We start from the raw sequence: 13029 nt of genomic DNA, 5'->3' as shown, positions 1-13029 counted from the left end.
AGGCACATGCGTATCCGCCGCCATTGTTGCAAGGCCGAAGTTGAAATTTTAGGATTTTATTTGTGTTTTTGACATCGAATCCAGCAAAATCAAGATCAGAGTGTTTGCCCCAAACACCCCCTACCCCTCTACAAACTTTATAGACTATTGTTGTTTGTTTAAAAGACTCAAGTGTGCTAAAAATACTGTGGAATGTCTACGAGTGTCGATCAGGTAATCTGAACCTAGTTCGAGACGGGCGTGTTTGCGCATTTTGTAAATGCCCTTGAGGTTGTCCAAATTGTCGTTACGTGTATTTTTTTTTGACAATATACATTATAAAATTGCTAATTCTTGTATCATTCTTTTTCATGCGATGTCCAGAGAGGCAAAGGTCAGCCTAACCAAGGTTTGTGATCTTAATTTTTCTAAAAATCGTCTGATATTATTTTTCGTAAAATCACTTTGATACTTGACCAATATTTGCGGGTTTCACATTTCTTTCAAGCTGCTTGTATGATTTAGCAACATCAGAAACCGCACTATATAAATATGCAATATATAATGCAACTGTTCTTATCTTTGTGTAGTTTTATTTTGTGCAGGACAAGCCCATATTATGCAACTTGTTTTGTGTCAATTTTCATACGTTGAAACTTTGTTTCTTTAAGTTAATGGCGCAATTAAAGATGGAATGAAAGAAGAGGAATTTGACCCCTATCACCAGCAGCAACAGCAGCAGCAACAGCAACCCCCTATACAGGTAGTTTATAGCAAATGATCATTGGCCGTCATGGAAAACAGTAGTGAAGCTTTTGACAGGAATATTTCAATAGTATAAAAGAGAACGAACAGATATCAGTATATCCATTCACACTTGAGATGTGCATGAATCTCAAGCATGGAATTGTGATCATGTTTTATCGCCAAGATATGACTGCTTGAATCTGTTATTGTATTTGAAACATTCAATTATGCTTCTGCCTGCTTGAAAATGTATGTCATAGTTAGGTTCAGCATAAGCTTTTTATTTCCAAGTGCTTGCATGGTCTGAGCAATAATAACCGGAACGAGGGATTTAGATGATACTCCGGAATGTCTGTATACCATTTAAAGATCACTTTATATATCTTTGTATGATTAAAGGGATCCACATCTTGGAAAATATATTAACTTCCAAATCTTGAGTCTATCTTTAGATTCTCCAAAAGTTAGTCCATCCATATTTGTAAATACTTATTTGACAGCAATTTACTGAAATACTCCAGAAAACTGCATATATATATATATACCATATTTAATAAACATTAGATGCTATTTCTGAAGTACTTGTGTTTTTTGTTTTAACAATGAAAGTGACTTGTTTTCATTTTGAAAATTTGAAGATTTTGTTCTTAATTTATGGTATATTTTCAGGGGTACGGACCTGGACCAGGAACAATGTCGAGCCCACTTACCGACCCCTTTATGCCCAACTATTACAACCCTTCTATGTTCCCATCATACCTCGGTCAGGGACTTGGTGACGGTGCTTGGTCAAATGGCGGCGATACCTCAATGTTCTCAGCAGTCGGAGGCTATGACTATAACCAAATGTTCAGTGGTTTTGGTTACCCCCAGTTTTGGGGCGAGTATCAACCGAATGAGTACTGGGGACAGAATGCTGGTGCTCAGCAGGGCCAAGGTAGGAAAGATGCTCGCGGTTATCCAACAGAGGACTATTACCGAATGGAAAATAATATGGTCCCTGCTGATGGTTACTCAGCTATGAACGGTGAAATGGAACGTGATCCTGCTATTGCTAGCATGGAACAAGGACTGAAGAACATGAATATTGCCATGGAAAATCAAATTGAGGGTGGTCCAAATAGTGAACTCCAGCATGCAACAATGGACCCATCAATGCAACAAGGACAAGTGCAACATTCAGGTGGTGCTTCGCAGGCCCCGAAAAAGACTTCTTGGGCTGCGATTGCTAGCCAGCCAGCCCGGCCTCAGGCCCCAAAGATTCGTGCGATTCCTCGTGCGCCCGTGAATCCTCAAAGGCAAAACATGGACATTGGAACATGGGATAGTAATAAGAACTCTGGTGGAGCCAACAGGCAACCACCTCCTCAGCAAAATAGGAACTGGACTGGTGCTCCTCGGGCTTCGAGATCTGCAACATCGTACGGTGGTGGAAATTCGGGTAATTCTAATCCGCCACCGAGTTCGGCATCTAGTGGAAATGCAGGACTTTCGAATTCTAGTGCGCCATCGAGTTATGATGCTAATCATCCAGTGTTGGATGAGTTGAAGTCGAACAATCAATACAATCCAAAGGAATTGACCCTGAATACAAAAGGAGCGAGATACTTTATCATCAAGAGCTATTCGGAGGATGACATTCATCGTTCTATCAAGTACAACATTTGGTGTTCAACAGAGCATGGCAACAAGAGATTGGACACTGCATTCAAGGAGCGGGAAGGGAAGGGCCCTGTGTATTTCTTGTACAGTGTGAACGGTTCGGGCCACTTTTGTGGTATAGCTCAGATGCTGACGACTGTTGACTATGGCCAGAGCGCGGGAGTGTGGGCACAGGACAAATGGAAAGGCAAAATCGAAGTGAAATGGATCTACGTGAAAGACATTCCCAACAGTCAACTGAGGCACATTCGGCTCGAAAATAATGAGAATAAACCTGTGACGAACTCTCGTGACACCCAGGAGGTTCCTCCAGAGAAGGGCAAACAAGTGTTGAAAATCATTCATAACTATAAGCACACGACTTCGATCTTCGACGACTTCATCCACTACGAGAGGAGGCAGGAGGAAGATCAGGGTACCCAGACCCAGGCCAAGCCCAAGCCTCCTCCTCAGTCGGTAGGTATCTGATGATCTTGTAGGAATCTTACCGAAACATGGCACGAAATTAGTAGGGTTTTAGCTACAAAGTTTTGGCTTAGAGCGTCATGCACCCTGTCCTTTCTTGGTACCAGAGTTCTCAAAAGAGAACTGGCTGCAGGTCAAAATGGACTGTTCAAATTTGCCAGTTATATAAAAAAATATCCAAAAAACACCTCGAGTCCCTAGCTGGTCAGTTTATGTTGCATTTGCATTTAAGCAAAGCTTATCAAGAATCCAGCTGCCCGCAAGGAAAACAATTTGTGCACCCTCCTGCTTTTATAGAATTGAAAACCGTAGAAAATCAAGTACTTTTTGATAAAGTTTTGATAGAAACTTAAAATATGATAATAAAATTATATCAACTTTATACATAAATATTTGGTTGTTGAAACCTAACATTACTTTAATTAAACACAATTCCTACCATTTCCTTTCAAATTCATGATATACAAAACAGTGCTCCAGCCAGGATTTGAAATGGGCAGGGTGCTACATGTAGGTTAAAAAGGGCGTTTTCAATGAGCCTTGATCAGGCACTTGCAAGGGCCAATGTTGAATTCTTATTGTGTATTTGTTGTAATTACTTTCAATCCTAATAGTTGGTTATGAATACCTTACCTGTTTTCTTTAATTTAGTGTCAAAACTATTTATATTTATTATTTTCATACTTATTTCTGAAAATTGACTGTCAAACAAAAGGGCACAGCAGGGTGTAGTAAAGGGCAGCAGGGTGCTTGAAAAGGGCAGCGGGGTGCCCCACCCTGCTATTTAGGCCTAGCTGGAGCACTGTACAAAATCTTCACAGCTCAAAACCCAAAACCTTGGTGGCTAAAACCCGATAATTACTAGTGTTGGAAATCGGTTACAGTTTCAACTTTGTACTATCAATAATCGGTTACTTGAGTAGCACTGATTATTGATAGTCAATCAGTTTTTGATGATTACTAAATTGTAGTTTTATTCTTGTACAATAACTCGTAATCCTTAACTATGATTATGTTATGCATATGTTTTAAGTTATTTAGTTTTGTTGTTGCTTTGGCCATATTGTTAACAATAACAACTGAACATGTCTGAATGTATTTATGAATGAACTCAAAGGAGAAATTAACCAAACATAAATAATGTGAGGAAAGGAGAAAAGCAACTCGCCGATTGAATCGATGATTGATTATGACAAAATACAATCGATTGTCGGACGATTTCAGGCCCAACCAATCAAGTTTCAATCTTAACAGATTTGTATGGCTTAAATTTTGGTATAAACAAGTCTAGTTTTGTAAAATTCTCATTTTTAACAGCCCTCTAACTCTTGGAATTAAATGCATTTATTTTCTGCCTGGGCTGGCCATTTTGCCTAAATGTAACAAAAAAACAATTTAATGATGCTCTAAACTTAGATATTGAAAATAACCTCAAATTTTGGGGTCATTACATTTATTTAAGCCACACAGATTCAGGGTTGTCAATAAGAACCGGCCGCCGGCCGAAATGGACGGTTCAAATGGAGTTTGGGCCGGTTCAAATTCGGAAGAAGAAGAAAATGATCGCAAGTTTTTTTGGTAATAAATGTTCTTTACCGCTAAAAACGGCTCTTTACGCCTATAACATCTCTTTTCGGTATTTAGAGCATCGCCTTGACTGGTTTAAAATTCTCCAATAATCAGAACATTATCTTACGATTCGGCGTAATTGTAGACAATTTTTTGTTTATCCAACATTGCCATCATTTTGACACAATTCTGAACCTTGACCTGTGACGTCAGGCGCGTGATCAATAAAATATAGTTGTATTATTGGTAGTTAATTATAACTTGCAGCATTGTGTAAATTTCCAAGAGGAAAACGAGACATGAATGCCCACAAACCTGCGCAGTCAACGTTTTACGCATCTTTGATACCAATGACCTTATTTCGCGATTTTCCAAAATTCTTAAAATAGTAAAGAGTTGTTTTTTTAGTGCATTGCATTAAACGATGTTTATACTTCATGGTAATGAATTTATAACAAATTTACAAGCAACAGATATGAAAATAAATGACCCTACATTACGAGTACGTAGAATTACGTATCTATGAAGGTATAGATTTTGCGTGGATCTCCGTATCTATGAATAGATAAGTAAAATTCCGTATATATGAAGTAAAGGGTTAAATACTCCCAGAATGTAGGAAATGAAGGGCTGAATTTCAAAATATTCGGGGGGGGGGGGGGGGCATGCCCACGGATCCCCCTAGCTGGCCGCCTACTTTTCTGTTTCAGTCGGTTTAACAAAAACTTATTGACAACCCTGCAGATTATGTCTAAAAAAAAAAGGTTGGAAAAATTTCAACTTGACGGAATTTTGTAGAACGATGCAACACTGAAATTTTCGCAAAGAATTTGATCATTCAAATACAAGACCACCTTAATTATTTTAAACATGTGTTAAAGCAGAAAATAGCTTAGCCTTAATAGGCTAAGAAATTATGTTTGTTTGTTTTTTCTGTCAAAAAAATATTTGAAATTTAAGTCAATTATAAATTTGTTTACACACGTGGTAATCCATATGACCCCTTTACAGTGTTCTCAATAAGAACGGGCTGGCGGCCAATATGGGGCCTAAAAAAAAATACATTTGGTTCGGGTAACCCAACCCAACCTACGGAATAGGCGCCGACCCTACCGTTTTTATAGTCAGTTTGAAAAAAAAAATGAAAAACTAAAAAAATAAAATATATATATATATTTTTTTTTTTATTTTTTTTTAATTGCTTTTCAATGTGTAGTTTAAAACCTTAAATGCTTATACAGGAGATAACTTTAACACCATTCTCCAATGATGAAAATAACATTCTTACATAAAGCCTAATAAAAAAAAATAAAAAAAAGCCTACCTACCCTACCTATTTTTGAAAAGGATGTAACCCTAACCAAAGAATTTTTTTTTTTAGGCCTGGTTGGTTCAAATGCAGGGATGTGATTCTTATGGCCCAAGGGACCCCCCTGGTTGCTTTCAGTTGTTTAAGTTAATATTCCAGTTTGCTTCAAATTTAAAGTCAGGAGAGCCCTCAAAAGAGCTTCTAAAAAGCCATTTTTTCTTCTACAGCATTGCGCTTTTGACCCAAAGAGCGCCCCATAAACCCTTGGCCGCAAATGTTTCAGCCCTCCGGCTGCCAGGTCAGTCACATCCCTGAAATGGCAATAGGGCCGATTCAAATTTGGAAAACTAAATGAATTTTCAGTAGAATAAGTAGAAGCTGGTCGGTTACTTATTTGAGACGATTCAACTGGAACTTATTGAGAATTCTGACTTTATGTCACATGGCTCCTCACCCTGAATATAGAACCAAGAACGTTTGGTACTTAAACAAAATCTTGTTGAGATATTAGCAAATCATGTAATGCCATATATTTTGGACGAAAACTTGCATATACCACAGTTTTGTCATTTTTCTATTTTTGTCATTTTTCGTAGTCTGACATATAAATGGGGTCTGTCGGGTAACCAGAAACAAGGCCTTAAATTGGAATTTCACTGTTAATTTGGGGGATAGGTTGACAATTGGGAAAATTTTACTGAAAAGTAACAGCTTGTAAAGAGTTACATGAAAAGAATCGCTGGTACTAACTTCACAATCCCCAGAAATCTGTGTATACATACCACTTGATAACTTGCATCATAAATGCTACATGGAAAGGTACTATTTTGCTTCAAATGAATACTAAAAACAAAGATAACTTAATTATTTATTTACAATATTAAATGAAACATGACGCAGTCTACGCAGTTTACATAGCTCACCTAATCAAACTCCTGTAATATAACGAAGGCGGGGAAGTGGCATAGGCTGCCCTTTGGTTCATTTATTTGTGCGGGATCAAAACTATTGTACATGTATCTGCAGAATACTAATGAATCAAGGAACATAAGGCCTTAAAAAAGGTTCTCCAGAGTTCCCGGAGAAAACCCACTTGTCAGACTTGGTGACCACTAACCAAACTCACATGCGCCCAGGCCGAGAATCGAACCCGGGTCACACTCGCTTCTCACCATGGCGAACCGGGTTCGATTCCCGGCCTGGGCGCATGTGAGTTTGGTTAGGCCTAAAAAAAAAATTGTTTGGTTAGGGTTACATCCTTTTCAAAAATAGGTAGGGTAGGTAGGCTTTTTTTTTGCTTTAAATAAGAATGTTATTTTCATCATTGGAGAATGGTGTTAAAGTTATATTCTGTATAAGCATTTAAGGTTTTAAACTTATTGAAAAGCAACTTAAAAAAAAGAAAAACAAATATTATTTTTTTAGTTTTTCAAACTGACTATAAAAACGGTAAGGTCGGGGCCTATTCCGTAGGTAGGGTCGGGTTACCCGAACCAAATGTATTTATTTTTTTAGGCCTTAGTGATCACCAAGCCGGACAAGTGGGTTTTCTCCGGGTACTCCGGTTTCCCCCACAACACAAGACCATGCACACTCTCCCGTAACAACGAGAGTGACTTAGTATAAGCTATCATAGCTCCCTTCACAATCGTTGTAAAATATATAAAGTTTAGTAAAAAAAAAAAAAAAAAGTTTATTTCAGGTAACCCAACCCTACCTAATAAGGTTTTGGGGATGTTACCCTAAACAGTTTCTTGAGGCCTTGTGCCCCAGGGCTGAGGCCATATCAACCATTCTGTATGTTTGATTTTGTAAGTTGAGTTGACCATATTTCCGAATCGGTATGCAAATCAGTATGCTTCCAGTTAGGAAAGGAAATATTGGAATACAAATGCTTGTTGACTCTTCCCAGAAAAATAGATATATGGATTGAATATCTGTTGAGATCTGGAGCACTGGAGCTGTTGTGTATATGTGATTATTGATCAGCAGATTGCACTGTCAGAAATCAGCGAATATCAAGGAAAGTCCTGCCTCAGCTTGCTATGTTTAATATATACCATTGGGCAGCGTCGAACAAGGCAAAGCAATTAATAACCTTGTTTGGACCAGTTTCTGATTTTTTCAAATAAGAAGTCTTGAGTGAACATTTTACAGTCATCAAAATTACAATAGAGCATAAACACGCTTGAATACTTATACTTTTGCTGGGCATCAAATTTTGAACAAGCCCTGCTAAATACAGAAATTGAGCAAGCCTGAAAGACATTTTACCAGTGCCGGGCTTACATGGCTTGTGTTAATTTCGACCACTGATTTTAATGTCAAAATGACATTTTTTTGGCTAGTATTTTTTAGCTCTACTGGCCAAAGGCCAGAAGAGCTTATGCGATGGTAACTTTTCTTGTTCATCCTTGCAGAATTGAAATTCCTTAAGTCGCAATGTAGAGCTTGAATGTGCTTGATGTCCACCTATTTTCTCTTTTGAGTAATTTATACATTCGGAGGTGTTCAGTTGTTATTGTCAACAATATGGCTGAAAGTAACAACAGGATTTTGCAAAGGGCTACGAATTATTGTACAAGAATAAAACTACAATTAGGGTATTGTCAAAAAGCGATTGATAGTAAAGCGATTGTACTATCAATAATTGGTTACTTGAGTGGAACCGATTATAGATTTCCAACACTAGATGTTCATTTAACAGTCATACATTTGAAGTGCTTTTAAGAGAATTCAGGCAAACAACTTGTATTTAAACTTAAAAAAAGGCAGAAATTTTTTTATAATAATATTTTGGTGACATTGTTTGCAGTCTATTTATATGGCAAGCCTGTACGAGTTATATTTCTCTCATGTTATATTCTCTACTTTCAGGGTCGCCAGCGTCAGAACTGAGGCGGACAGTTAAGACGGACATTAAAAATGTAGACTTATGAAAAACAGGAAAAAAACTGAATTCTGAAACATGTACCATGGTGTCATGTTGAGAGTCTACATTGCTTGTGGCGTCTTCATGAAATTGTACAAAAATCGTTGGAGTGGATTTTTTGTGTATAGTAGAAAACTTTTTCATCTCATCGTAATCAAGTTAAGGTTAAAAAACATTGAGCTTCATATGTAGTGTTTATATTTTTCTCTCATCGTTTTCTTTTTAATGTGTCGGAAAATTACATTTTGTAAAAGTGTGCATTTATGATTTTTAAGAGGTTAAATGGAAAAAGTGCTGTTATCATTCGCTTTGTTGATTTCTTCTATGTTTTAATTGCAAGTTTTTTTAATAGGGCTGAAATTTGGCTTCTTCTCAATTGCCTAGAACGGCAAAATTTCACAAATTGCATCATATTTTCTTTGTAAATTTAAATTGAGCAATTTTGCTCAGAGGGTGATAAAATAGAAATTAACTTGTATGAAAGAATGTCGAAAGAGCTGAATTAACAACATGAAAAAGTAAGCATTGAATGTTACAAAATAAACCTTGTTTCGTCTTTATCGGTTCTGGTTTTATTGATGTTTATATCATAAAATTTTACAATAAATTCCAACATGGAAAAGGGTTAGGCATCACAATTTTGCTGAAAAGGCCATAAATTGGGTGTTAAGTTTGTTTTCATGATCTTATGTATGAAATCTTCTCATATTCATTTTTCATCAGAAATAACGTCTTGTTGTTGAAGTTTTATTTTTTTTTGTCTGGTTCTTTAGCTTAGATTTGTATAATTAGCAGATAATGTCATTGTGTTTATTCTTCTACATATATTATATAATCAGCCCTATTCATTTCTGATTGATTCATCTTATATTGTGTGTCCGGTCATTCATGTAACAGACCATGGAATGTAAATGCCCAGAATTCAGTTCCAAAGTGAACTTCCCTTCGTTTCCGAAACAGCAATACAAGTGATTCAATGGATAGAAGTGTTTGAATAGTGTTCTAAACCTGTGTACAGTATATCCACGAGACTTGCAAATATGCATTGAGAAAAAAATTAAAACTGATAACTACAAATGTGCTTTCATTTTACAGTGAAAAGGCGTCATTCGTGCTTAGAAATACATGTTCAAAGTAACGCAAACAGCAAACTATTCAGTGAGTAAATTACCAAAAAACACTACTGTGGCTAATCTGTGAAAACTGTGCTCACTTACTAAGCCATCAACTATCAACAGTTACTGATAAACCTTGTGGCTGAGGCTTAAAAACACTGTGCTTTAAAATTGACACACATAAAGTGAGCATGCTATTACATGTGAGCTGTGCTCAAGTGACCACATTATATGGGTTTTAAAAGATGAGATACTTAGTGTTCGAAGTGTTCTAGGCATCGATATGCAACTCTGTTTTATGAAGGAAAAAAACTTGTTTTGCCATTTTAGCGAACTGTTATAGTCATTTTTTATACATTTTTATGGAATTAAGAAGGGTTTCAAAGACAGAAAAAGGACTGAATTTTAAAATTAAATTTCATGTGATACAATCATTAAATGCTTGTCGTTGTGTTTTACAATAACAAACTTCTAGAGACTTCAATAAATTTTGTGTAGATATTGCCCTTTGAATGTTGTACTTTCGGTATGCATGAAAAGAAGGGTACAAATGTTGTGTCGTTTCTTGGACGATGGAAAGTGAACAGCGGAAGAAAATTGACTATTCTTGTGGATTTAACATACTTGAAGACGTGAATTTGCATGTGCCAGCAGCAGAGGGGACAACATGTTTGAAAAGTGGACTTGTTGTTTGATTAATGGACTTGACGCTGGATGGGTTTACATACCATCTATTTTTGCTATGTTACACTTGTCTACATGTGCAGTGTTTTTTTTCGTACTGAAAGCGGGGCCAAAATTAGGCCATATTCAAAATCCATTTTACTAAAATAAGACTCAAAATTCACAATGCTTCAAAAAATCTTTTTGTTTTACTCTTTATTAATAACAACTAGTACATGTTTTTAGGCATTTTGTCACCTTTTTCACAATTCTCATTCAGAAACAGTAAGAAAAAACACTGATGTACTCCCGAGTTTATATGACTCGACATTGTGCAGATGTTTGCCAGCTGTTTAAAGTCACTAGTGTACTTGCACTAAAGTTTGGTTTAGTTACATTTGCTTATTAAGAACATTTAAACACTTGAATATCAGGGACTAAAGTTCAGCCTAAATGCCAACCATCTCCGGAGATATTTAAAGCAGTGATTCGTTTTAAAATCATTCTGAATGCGTCTTTTCAATTTGGACAGTTTTCAAAATTCTGGGTCCCTATCACAAAAATTGACGATAGATACAAAACTTTAAAAATATGCATCCTGTGGATGTACATGTGTGGGCTAATTTGGTCTCCGGGGCTAAGTTCAGGAATCTGGATTCACAGCAAAATGAATCACCATCGTTCATGTAACAATTTCAGTTGAAACCTTAAATGGAATGGCAAACTATCTAAAAATTAATCGAGTCTGCAAAAAGAATCCCATTTGGCATATTCGAAGTATGTTCGATTCATTTCAGGATATTGTTACTAGAATTTTGGCCATTTACATCATTTGTCTTGCAAATTTGGATGGGAAATAGTGTGGAGTCAGAAAAATACACAATTATACTATGGTTTAATTTTTTCAAAACTTTTATAGTCAAAACTCGCTATGTCAAAGTCATTGTGACCTTGGGAAATACATCCGAGATGACAAATGTTTGATTTAACCGATATACAAAAAATGTATTAATAAATTTACCCAACACATTCGAAAAAAAGTTTGACAAACCCAGAACATAGAGATAACAGAGTTTGACATAACGAGTTTAGTCTGTACATCTTAATTAATAGTGACGATTTGTAAGAGTGAAGTAAAAGTGTTCTTTCAGATTTGTAAGATGAACTTTTCAGAAATATTTTGTTGCAACAGTTTACAAATTCAATTGTCAGTTACTAGTAGCCAATTTCATTAAAACAAACATGATATGCACTGTCATGGTGCATGCAGAGAGTGTAATTATAAGATACGAATGTTTTATATAGATTCAATGTGATAGTACTTTTCAAACTTCCTGAATACGGAGGTAGTGTTGAGATCGTGGTGTTTGATAGTAGTTAAAATTGTAATATTGACTGTAATGCACTGCAACAATACATTCCTGAAAACTTGTGGTGAACAAATACATGTACAGCTGGGGTAAAAAGATTACAAATCTTTGTGATGGTGACATAAAAAGTGATTGGTACTATGCAGTAACTATTGCCATGTATTTTAATTGATCAATTGCAATTGAAGTAAAAATTGAAATGTTTTTTTTTAAGTCTGGTGATAATGTTAAAGATGATAAAAGATACTTATCATTTAAGATTGTGTTAACACTTTGCAAAGATAAATATCAAGTGTTGAATGATCTAATCTAGTATTGAGTCTGAATGGTCAAGTGTACAGATTTAGCCTTTAGAAGTTTGTTTACTGCTGCAGTGCATAGGGGCCAGTATTAGTCACAGATTGTTAAACACTTTAAAAAAGGAACTCAATTTTTACCATCTTCGACTGATTCTGCCACTTATGGTATTGTGCTGTACTGACACCTGTGGTTTTATGCTGTACTGACACCTGTGGTTTTATGCTGTACTGACACCTGTGGTTTTATGCTGTACTATGTTCACAATGACGGATGTTATGTTGAATGACTGGTCATGTTTTTATAGAGGACGCTCCCTGTCCTACTGTATCACCGATTTATCATGGATATTAAATGTATACATGCAAAACAATGCGAAATCACCTGCAGTCTTTTGAGTTGTTTAAAAACTCCCCACCCCTTTATTGATTTGCGTGATAGTGTGTATTAAATTATACTGCTGTCTGTTTCAACTCCGTGAACTTCAGATTTAAATAGATGTGTCATAAGCTAGGATTAAAGTACCATGTAAAGTGTTGTTTAATTAACCTCCTTTATTGATTTTCATGATAGTACTATATTAAAGTATACTGCTGTTTCAACTCCGTGAACTTCAGATTAAAGTCGTAGTTGTGTCTTTAGCTAGTGATCAAGTACTATAGTGTCACGTTGCAGAATAGTCCTATTGCGTTTGTCGTGAACAATAGCTGAGTACTCCACACTATATAAGTCTGTAAATTCATGAATTTCGTATTTTAAAAAGATATGTGATATGCAAATGATGGGCATACATCCATAAAACGTACTTAAGGCACGTAGTCGGTGAAATAATGCTATCATCTGGCTTATATCAGTGAAATGCTGCAATTATCGACATTGCGTCTGAAAAATACTGCGATCATTTGGTCCGAGAATGTTGCA

At 36.2% G+C, this 13029-nt stretch overlaps 1 protein-coding gene across 1 annotated transcript; it reads left to right on the top strand.

The window, feature by feature from the left end:
* On the top strand, nt 1-12493 carry LOC128205649 (YTH domain-containing family protein 3-like). Its single transcript, XM_052907458.1, has 5 exons — nt 1-213; nt 364-388; nt 651-742; nt 1396-2844; nt 8609-12493. Exons 1-5 carry the CDS (start codon nt 193-195, stop codon nt 8627-8629), a joined length of 1608 nt encoding a protein of 535 aa, XP_052763418.1. The 5' UTR covers nt 1-192; the 3' UTR covers nt 8630-12493.
* Nucleotides 12494-13029: the final 536 nt, after the last annotated feature.

Source organism: Mya arenaria, chromosome 10 (genome assembly GCF_026914265.1).
Source record: "Mya arenaria isolate MELC-2E11 chromosome 10, ASM2691426v1".
Lineage (NCBI taxonomy): Eukaryota > Metazoa > Mollusca > Bivalvia > Myida > Myidae > Mya > Mya arenaria.
Note: the sequence above shows the minus strand (reverse complement) of the source record. Positions and strands in the feature narration are given on the sequence as shown.